Here is a 10925-nt window from a genome sequence, read left to right as displayed (position 1 = left end):
ATTGTTTTAAATGAAATTGTTATTGTAAAACATTTTTTTTTATTGTATGACTAATTTAGTTGCATGAATTTTATTTTCAATGTTATAAGACTATTATTATTAAAATTTTGGTGTTGAAAAAATCATTTTAAGTTTGTAAAATAATTTTATTTAAAATTCAGTTTATTTCAGCAGCCTGCAGACGTTAAAAAACAAACAGTCTTCTTATTGCAGACTGCAGACGTTTGGTCCACCTCTTCTGCTGCAGAGGCTTGCAGATGTGGTCCGCAGACTGCAGACATTTTGGCTTCAGAAAAACAAACAGCACCTTACTCTCTCTCTCTCTCTCTCTCCATTAGTCATCCTATCAAGTTACATGAGTGGAGGCAACCCAAAAGGACCATGCTACGAATCAAATCAACTACATACCAATTATAGTTATGGGCTTAGACACCTAATCCAACTGGGACTACCACTACCGCCACAGACACTTTCCATCGCTCGATCCTCTGATTTAGGTCATTTCTGCCATTACCTTAAGCATTGAGGACAATGCTTGTTCTTAAGCTTAGGGTGGGGCATTTCCTTTTCTTTTTATATTTTCATGCATTTTTTTTAAAAGTTTGGTTGCATATCATATTAGTTTTAAGCTAATTTGCATTCATTTTTTATTTTATTATTATTTTATAAAATTCGAAAAAGTTTTTATTTTCTTCTTTTCTACTTTTTATTTTTGCATAACATTTAGCTTAGGGCATTAACAGGCATGCATTTTTGTTGTCTGATTATTCTTACCCCCTTGGATGCCATGGAATAGGTTCATAGTTATTGTATCATTATTGGTCTAGGATCTTGTTGCTATAACTTCATACTTGGGATCAACTACGGGAGCTTAAAGGGTAAGTGATCATGGTCAGGTAGTTTTCATTAATAATTATGCATGCAATACTACTAATGTAGGATATACTATAGCAATGAATGTTCTTAGCCTTGCGTTCCATACCGCTGAGAGGATCACACTTGATCATGTTTGAACCGTTAGGATGAAGCACTCGTGCTTCTCCCCAAGTAAAATCCATATATGGTCTCTTTACATCACCGTTTTTTTGCGATTTGCTTAGGATTTATTTTAGAGAGTCTTTTAACCTTTTTTCGGGCATTTTCATTATATTTGTATCATATAGGTACTGTAATCATCTAAAGTTCTTAAAATTCAACTTCTAAGTTGATTTACTTCCAAATTTTTTATAAATTTAACGATTATCTTCCTCTTACATAATTTTTATTTTCAACAATAATATATAACATGGTAAGTGTTCCACAGAAAGATGTGATGTAAGCGGAAGATAATAGTGAAATTTCAAAAATGTTGAAAGTAAATCAAGTTATGGGTTAAAGTTTAAGAACATGATAATGCATATATGATAAAAAAAATGACGTATTATGTTGGGTTTGAGTACCTAAGCTTATATACATTTAATGGTATATTCACTTTTCCATACACACACACACACACACACACACACACACACATATATATATATATATATATATATATATATATATATATATATATATATATATATATATATATATATATATATATATATATATTATAAAGCATATTAGTCATATCTTGAATTTTAAGAGGTATAAGTTATGAATCTTTTTGTACAAATCAATTATGTATAAATAGTTTATTAGTACTTGTCAAAAGTTTGAAGACTTGAATTAAAGAAAATAATTAAGAAATTCAATTTTAAGTAAAATGAAAACTTTAAAATATTAAAGTCGTCTATATAAATTAATTTACATGTCTTAAACTAAGTAACAATATTAATTCATTTACATCAATAGTATAGACAGACAATATAAACATAATGTATAAACATAAATATTTTATTTAAAGGGTGTTAATTTTTTTATTATCTAATAACTAATAATAAAATATAATAATTATTTCCCTTTAAAAATATTTCGCCAAAAAAATTATTTATCACCACCGTTTTGCACTGACACACACACACACATATATATGTGTAAACCATGAGTTTATAAGATAAACAATAAAAGTAGATTGATAAAATAATTTTTATTAAGAAATTCAATACTAAACTATATTGAAGTATGGTTGTCAATATAAGATTATATATATATATATATATATATATATATATATATATATATATATATATATATATATATATATATATATATATATATATACGGTTCAATAGAAAATCATTATTAACAAACAACCAATAAATCAATCGTGTGCGTCGAAAATCATAACGATCAACGGCCATGTGAATGGTTGGTTGTAGATTTATACATTGGACGCATATACATTGGATTATACAACAAAACTCACTCCATTTTTGGTGTAAATTTGTTTAAGCCATGTTTTTAATCGAAAAAAAACAAATATATATCATTGTTCATTATATTTCGTTTTTTTTCTATAGAGATCCATATTTATATATAAAAAGTATATTTTTCGAAAAAAACCCACTTTGTTCATTTTCAGTATTTCGGTTTATTTTATCCTAAAAATACTTAATATACGAAAAATCTTAAATTTTTATCCTCTATTAATAAATATCAACATCGATTAAAAAAACACCTTGATCTGTTAGATTCACACTTTGAATATGAACTGTAAATATTTTAGTTTTAACATTCACATTGTAAATCTGACTTACTATTTCAACTATTTGATTATTCATAAATTAATTTAGTGAAATTTACATATGGATCGAAATATATTTGAATGTAATTTTATCATATTTTAACATTTTGATTATTTATTAATTAGTTTTGTAAAATTAACAAGTAGATTTATTGACATTGTGCATCTGAATTGTATATAATTCAGATTTCAGAAATTTATAATGTGAATCTGACTTACTATGATTCACATTATGAATCTGAGACGAATATCATTATGTTTTCAGAAGATTATTATGATTTCTGATATTCATGATTGATTCATTGTTTCTTTGTTGATAATGATATTTCTCTCTCTCTCTCTCTCTCTCTCTCTCTCTTTATATATATATATATATATATATATATATATATATATATATATATATATATATATATATATATATATATATATATATATATATATATATGACAAAACTGCAAAAATAGTCCCTGTGGTATGCATTTTTTTAAGGTTTTGGTCCAAACCACGACTTTTTTGGTTTCGTGGTCCTTTTGGAGTAGTTTGTATGTGCAAATAGTCCCTCCGAAAATTGAAATGACTATAATACCCTTGGAGTATTTATTTTTCATTTTTCTTTCATTTTTTTTAAAATTTAATATTTATTTTAGAGGACCCACCATCTCTCTCTCTATATCTCTCTCTCGTCTTCTTCCTCAAGAATATCCATATAATTTCACATACACACATATGCACACACTAGATGATATGCTTCCATTTGGAATTGAAAAACAATTTCATGTTCTTGGTTCTTGTGCTCTTCTATCTTCAACCTCCATTTCAAGAACAAACCCATATTTGATATTCATCATGTTCATCAAAACTCAGGTCCGATCTTCATCTTGTAGAATCATTCCTGTTGTAAAACCTCATCAGTGCTCCAATCTTGTCCTCTCCAGCTCCAGTTTTTTATCCAAAGATGGTGGCAAGCACGGGATTTCCATCAATGTAACTTGCACCATTGATGCAAGCTTAAAGGTCTCTACACCACTAGAGATTTCCATTATCGTCACCATTCTCTCTATTTTGCTGCCGTTCATTAAGATTACACAAACATACACACAAAATTAGATCTGCAACACTTCGATGCATTCTGAGGGTTATACCTTGTGTTCAGAAATAAAAAAAAGGATTTGCAGGTGTGTGTTTGTGTGTGTGTCTGTTTTAGAAATACATTTCTTGGAAGAATCGAAGCTTGTAATACATGATTTATGTGTATCCATTAGTTATGGGTTTCATTTCCAAACAAACCTAAATGATCGTTTACAACATGGAAAGATCATTCAGACAAAAGATCAAACACTTGGTGGACATCAACCATAGGTTAGGTTCATGGGTTGTAGCTTTACTAAGTAATCCGTCACGTCATTTTCTTTTTTCATCATTGAATTCCCCATTATTACCTGCAACAAAGATACAAATGCACCACCTACACCATAAGCATCCATCAGACTCATTAAATCACTGAATCGAGATGAAGAGAGATTGGATACAGCAACAGATGAACAAAAAAGAGGGATGCATTAATCGAAAGGGGATTTAAATGATGGGGTTAGGGGATGATGGTTTTGATCGGACCCTGTAGGGGTTCAACTGCCTTCTCGATCTGTGACCTCCTTCTGAAACACACGGATTCAAAGTCCATGAAATCTTCCTTGGAGCTCCATGTTATCCTGGTTAAACCCACCATCCATTTTATGAAAATAGTTGGTGCTTATGGTATGGTGAAGTTGTCGTCTTGGTGATGATGAAGAAAAGTTGCAGGTGACGGATTTTGAATAGGAAAATAGGGGTGGGTGGGTTATGATGAAAATCAACGGAGAGAGAGAGAGAGAGAGAGAGAGAGAGAGAGAGAGAGAGAGAGAGAGAGAGAGAGAGAGAGAGAGAGAGAGAGAGAGAGAGAGAGAGAGAGAGAGAGAGAGAGAGAGAGAGGCTTTCATTTTTTAATTATTAAAATGAATAAATAGTTATTAAAACTTTTAAAAAATGAATTTAGAAATAAAAAATAAATACCCAAGGGTATTAAAGTCATTTCAGTTTACCAAGGGACCAAATCCGCAATGAAACTAACTCAAAAGGACCACGAAACAAAAAAAGTCGGGGTTTGGACTAAAACCCCAAAAAAATGCAAACCATAGGGACAATTTTTGCAATTTTCTCTCTCTCTCTCTCTCTCTCTCTCTCTCTCTATATATATATATATATATATATATATATATATATATATATATATATATATATATATATATATATATATATATAATGCTTGTTTTGATTTTTTTGAGCCACATAACAGACAACAAAAAACTGAAATTGTCTATTGTTTATGTTACATTTTGGATGATTTAGAAATCCAAAAATGTTACAGTTTTACACATACGAAAGTTGTGATCTTCATTGTAGATGATATTAACACCTACATATTTAATTGGATTAAGAATTGATCCAAATTTTATTACATTGATTGAACTGCTTTGATATATGTTTCTAATTTCAAACTTATTTTGTATTTTGACTTATTTTGTATTTTGACTTGAGTTCTCTATTTAAGTCTCTTTGTTTTGTTTTGTTTTCTTTTAAGGTTAAATTTTTGCAGCCGTTATAAAAAAACAAAAAATATAAGAGCATTTATACCGGTGTAAGTTTAACATCTTCCAGAAAAGAGCCACATATGATTTGGTAAATTAAAATAATATTATAAATCCACTTGCAACCTGCAAGTCTTTCAAATATTGTAAGATGAAGTCTTAAGTGACATCTATATATATGTTTAGTTACATTGCAAAATTTCTTTGAAAGTGAGATGGGATACTCTAATGCTTTAGTAGTTTATTCTCACTGCAATTGCAATAATGATGCTTTTTCCTTGACACAAAAATAAAAATAACAAAAATGAATATCTGATTCTACTGAAGTAAAACGATAAGATCGCGTTTCCCATTCGTCAGTATTATAATTATAATACTCAAATAACTACAAAAAATTGATGGCATCAATCCTCTGTCTTCGGAGTTTGTGAGTAAAACAGTCATTTTGGCTCATTCATTAACCGGAACGTTTTGGATTCGCTTTGATTCGCTTCATGATACTAGAGATCGGCTACTTAAACAATCACCATACAAATCTGATATTGGATTAATTAAGATTTAAGAACCAATTTCTCAATGGAGAACCAAGTCGGGAGAAGTAGCTGCCGGCGGCAAAGGGTGGTCCTTTTCCCGCTACCATTTCAAGGCCATATAAACCCAATGCTTCAACTGGCGAATATACTCTACTTCAATGGCTTCTCGATCACTATCATTCACACTAACTTCAACTCCCAATACACATCAAATTACCCTCAATTTACCTTTCGAGCTGTTCTTGATAACGACTCGAAAGACAATAATCTTGCCAAGTTATCTTCTAAAGGAATCGGTGATCTTCTTTCCGGCATCATGGTGTTGAATCAGTGTAGTGAAGAAAGCTTGCGCCAAGAGTTGGATCAGATGTTAATCGCTTCAAAACAACAACAGGAGCCTATTGTGTGTTTAATCACAGACGCTCTTTGGTACTTCACTCAATCGGTGGCAGATAGTCTAAAGCTTCCGAGGATGGTTTTGAGGACAAGCAGCTTGTTTTGTGTTAATGTTTACGCCTCCATCCCTGTTCTTGAAGACCAGGGTTATTTTAACCAAGCAAACAGTGGTAAGTTATCTAACTCATATGCGAAAATGGTAATCAATATTAGAACTAATTTGATGATCACTTTGGAATATTCTTTCTCTACAGTTTTTGATGAAGAGAACATAGATTTAGGTCTGAAGAATATTATATCGCCAAACAACGAAAGAGACTTTAAGAAACCTGAAGGCACCGAGTTAGTTTTTGGTAAGAAAACTAATTCTTGATCTTTACCTTCTTAATTGAAGAGCATCTCTAATTTATTAATGGAAACTAGATTTGGAAGAACGGGTGCCTGAGATTCCAGTTCTTAAAGTGAAAGACATCTCAAACATGAGAATCAAAGGCCAGACAGATCCCACAGCGAAATTACTAGCTAAAATGTTGAAACAAACAAAGGCATCTTCAGGAATCATTTGGAACTCTTTTAAAGAGCTTGAAGAACCCGAATTCCAAAAGATCTGTAAAGACTTTCCTGTTCCATCTTTCTTGATAGGCCCATTTCACAAATACTTTCCTGCCTCATTGAGCAGTTTACTGGAACCAGAGAGAAGCTTTATGTCATGGTTAGACCATCAAGCACCTAAATCCGTACTATACATAAGTTTTGGTAGTGCTGCTCAACTAGAAAAGCAAGATTTCATGGAAGTAGTTCATGGTTTGGCTATTAGCAAGCAGCCATTTTTGTGGGTGATGCGACCTGCATTTGTGAAAGGTTCAGAGTGGATCGATCTGTTACCAAATTGGTTCCTGGATCTGGTGGGTGAAAGGGGGCATATTGTGAAATGGGCTCCTCAACAAGAAGTACTAGCTCATCAAGCAACTGGAGCATTTTGGACTCATAATGGATGGAATTCGACATTGGAAAGCATTTGTGAAGGTGTTCCTATGATTTGTTCTCCGTTTTGGGGTGATCAGCCACTAGATGCAAGATATGTGAGCGATGTTCTCAAGGTTGGGGTTTACCTGGAAAACGGGTGGGGGAAAGAAGAGATAGCAAGTGCGATAAGAAGAGTAATGGTGGAGGAAGAAAGGGAAGAGTTTAGAGAGAGGGCAAGGTGTTTGAAAGAAAAAGTAAATGTTAGCCTAATGAAAGGGGGCTGTTCATATGAATCTTTACAGTCTTTGCTTGGTTATATATCTTTGTTATAGTCGAGATGTTCTTCATATTGATGGAGAAAATCTGAATTTACTATTATTTCTTATGTTATTACATAATAACAACATAAAGCACTTCCAAGCTCGTCAATTAGTGACGGATCAAATCCATCGATAAAACCCCATGGAAATAATGTCGTTGCCAAGATCTATCATCTTACAACGAGGGTTTTTTTAGATGATTACTAAATTTGATGAAATACAAAATGATTACTAAAGAAGTTGAATTCTCTGTCGACTTTGGTAATTTCACTTCCGTAATTGTCCTCCCAGCCATCTGTATTGCCATTGATGGTAAACATGATCGGTCTGCTGATGAAGTAATTGACTGATTTTTTTTTTTTTTTTTTTTTTTTTCCATATTATGCAGCTTTAATCTACTTATTTAATGAAAAAAAATCTTGATATTCAATTATAAACATAACTAGGTTCAAAGTTTTATCGTCACAATATCAATGGTGGGCTTGATATTGAAGTGAGACTAACCGGAAACAGAAATGCATTTAAAGTTATTGCATTGTTGATTTTGTGTGCAAAAGAAGAGTTGCCACATGGATTTGGCAAGCCAACAAACATGTTTCTCAGTTTCCTCTTGAATATTTGTAGTATGGAAGAGGTAATTCTCCAATTATGTGAATATAGATTCTAAATTATGTAGTATACCAGATGGAAATTTTGATAATTGTGTCTACAAAATTTTGCGAAGTAGTATACAAATAGATAAGCATTGGTGTAATAGTATAACATTCACCACAGATATGAAGTGTGTGCATTAATAACATCTGATTCAAGAACTAGAACCCAAAATCATGTTGTTTTAACAAAAAAAAAACACAAAAATCCTTTGTGGATGCATGTCCGATCCAAGTATGCAAGAATCAAATTTAACTAGAAAACCTACAACTAGATAAACCATAATATCCTTTATTCTTCTCCAAACTTAAACACCGCTATGCCCAAAGAAAACATTGATGAATTATGTCTTCTATCTTATAAATAATATTTTGTGCCAAACAAAACCAGCAAGAAAGTCAGCTAAAAGCTTGACATAATCCAAATCTCTAGCATGAGCCTTTTCAATACTCTTCTTGGTGTGAAGAAGGTTGTACAAAACAAACTCCAAAATCCCAAAAATACAACTAAAAAGTAAATTGAACACTAATTAGTTGAAAAAAGATAGATAAATCTCAGAAAAGATTGTACTAGGAGTTAAGTTTTACCCAAATTTGGGAGATAGCTACAAAAGGACCAAGGCTTAACGAAGCAAAAAGCAACCAAAATGCAACGACCCAAAAATCAGGGGTAAAAATTTCATTTTGAATATAGCTAAAATATTGATACCATTTATTTCAAACATTTAAAAATATCGTTAATTAAAACATTTATCAGAGTCCATCACGAATTCATTCAATGCGGAAAATATAGGTGTGTGCACTGCGATCAATCCGAGCCCTTCTTTTCCAAATCGATGATACCTGAAACCAAAACTATAAACTGTAAGCACAAAGTTTAGTGGGTTCTCCAGAGCATACCCCACACAATCCATATAACCATATAATCCTTATCAGCTATAACAACTACATACACTATAACAATCACATAAGCATGCATATACACATATAAAGATGCCATGGAAACCCTCCAAGGTCTTATTCACATACTCGCATACATCATATCAACTACACAAGCCATGCATATAAACATATAAGGAAGCCATGGAAACTCTCCAAGGTCTTACACCGGGTGCCACTGGAACCCCCACATGGTCTTAGCCCAATGCCATGGGAACCCCTGCACGGTCTTAACCAGGAAAGCCATGGGAACCCCCACATGGTCTTAGCCTGGAATGCCATGGGAACCCCCACATGGTCTTATACCCCACTGCCTCGGGAACCCCCCGAGGTCTTCCATGCAAGCAACACATAGTCAACTAGCACACCGCATATCACAGAAATATCTAGCATACCACATATCACATAATGGCTAGCATACCACATAACATAACATATATAATTAATTGCCATAGGAACCCCCCCTCCACCCCCCCCCCCCCCTCGAGGTCTTCCACATAGTTAGCTAGCATATCACATCTCATAAAATGGGTTGGATTTGGTGCCATAGACCCATTGGTATGGTGAGGAGACTGACGTCGCACTATAGAAGCTTCCCGCATGAATTCCTTAGCTGCTGCCCCACCAGCTTCCTGAGCTGTCACTACCAAACAATATACCCAATTGGGTCCCATACCAAAATCCTTAATCCATGCATCGGTTAAAATGATCATTCTACCCCTGATCCAGTATGATCCAAAACTAAGGCCCAATCCCAAAACAAAAGTCTGAAACTATAATGTCCATAAGTCCTTTACTCGCGCAATTTCCAAATTGGGCCCAAACCCAATACTCCACGAGGCCCAATTACCAAAATTTCCCTAAGACCCAATCCATGGCCTAAATTTCCAATTTGGGCTCAACACCATAATGGGCCTACATAAATAAATATCAACCTCAAAACCTGATGGCCTAAAAGGGCCCAAAACACAAAGTCCAAAGCCATAAAATCCATAAAGGCCCATGAATGGCCCAATTTTCCAAATTGGGTCCACTCTCCTTATTAGGCCTTAACCTAAGATCCAATTCTTCAATTAGTCCAGAACACAACCGTTCTGATGGTCCATTAGGGCCCAAGAATCTAGGCCCCAAACAGATGGCCCAAACCCGAAGCCCAAAGTCCGAAACCCAACCCGGCTGAGTACGCAGGGCATACTTAGCAGTACGCTGCACGTACTCGCTTAATGGCTTGTACGTTGTGCGTATTGGCTTGTACGCCCAACGTACTACCCTCTAGTCTCACTTCTACCATTAAGCACTTAATACTTTAAGTCATAAGTCCAAACCACAGATCTGAGTCCCACATAATGTCTAAACCCATAAAGTCACTAACTTGGTGACTTTGCATGCCCCCAATAAAGATCAAATGGCATTCTACTTTCATGGAAATGGCTCAAACTCCAACATAGATGGTCTTAAACTCTAAAGTGCCTACTTTATGGACCTTGAACCTCAGAAACACTAAGAAGGGCAACTCAAAGCTCCTGGAATGAAATCAAGACCACTAGATCTCATACTTGGGACCAACATAAACAAAACTCACAAATGGTAGATCTAAGAGATGAATGACCAAGTTCAAAGCTTTATATCTTCATCAAGTTGAGAACGAGTCCCAAAAGCTAGATCCATAAGCTCCTCCTTGATTCCCATCTTTGCAACAAGCTCCATCTTCTTGAAAATGGGCCAAACATGCCAAAAATGGACTCCATAAGCTCAAAATGTCACCATGAATGATATATGATAATTTCTAGGGTTTTAGAGGGTGGAGGCTGAAGATATTAGGGTTA

At 33.8% G+C, this 10925-nt stretch overlaps 1 protein-coding gene across 1 annotated transcript; it reads left to right on the top strand.

The window, feature by feature from the left end:
- Positions 1–5589: 5589 nt before the first annotated feature.
- Positions 5590–7613, top strand: LOC111912269 (UDP-glycosyltransferase 76G1). Its single transcript, XM_023907996.3, has 3 exons — positions 5590–6394; positions 6479–6577; positions 6648–7613. Exons 1-3 carry the CDS (start codon positions 5872–5874, stop codon positions 7520–7522), a joined length of 1497 nt encoding a protein of 498 aa, XP_023763764.1. The 5' UTR covers positions 5590–5871; the 3' UTR covers positions 7523–7613.
- The last annotated feature ends 3312 nt before the right edge of the window (positions 7614–10925 follow it).

This window comes from Lactuca sativa, chromosome 2, assembly GCF_002870075.4.
Source record: "Lactuca sativa cultivar Salinas chromosome 2, Lsat_Salinas_v11, whole genome shotgun sequence".
Classification (NCBI taxonomy): domain Eukaryota; kingdom Viridiplantae; phylum Streptophyta; class Magnoliopsida; order Asterales; family Asteraceae; genus Lactuca; species Lactuca sativa.
The sequence above is the reverse complement of the archived record's forward strand: the minus strand, read 5'-3'. Positions and strand labels throughout refer to the sequence as shown.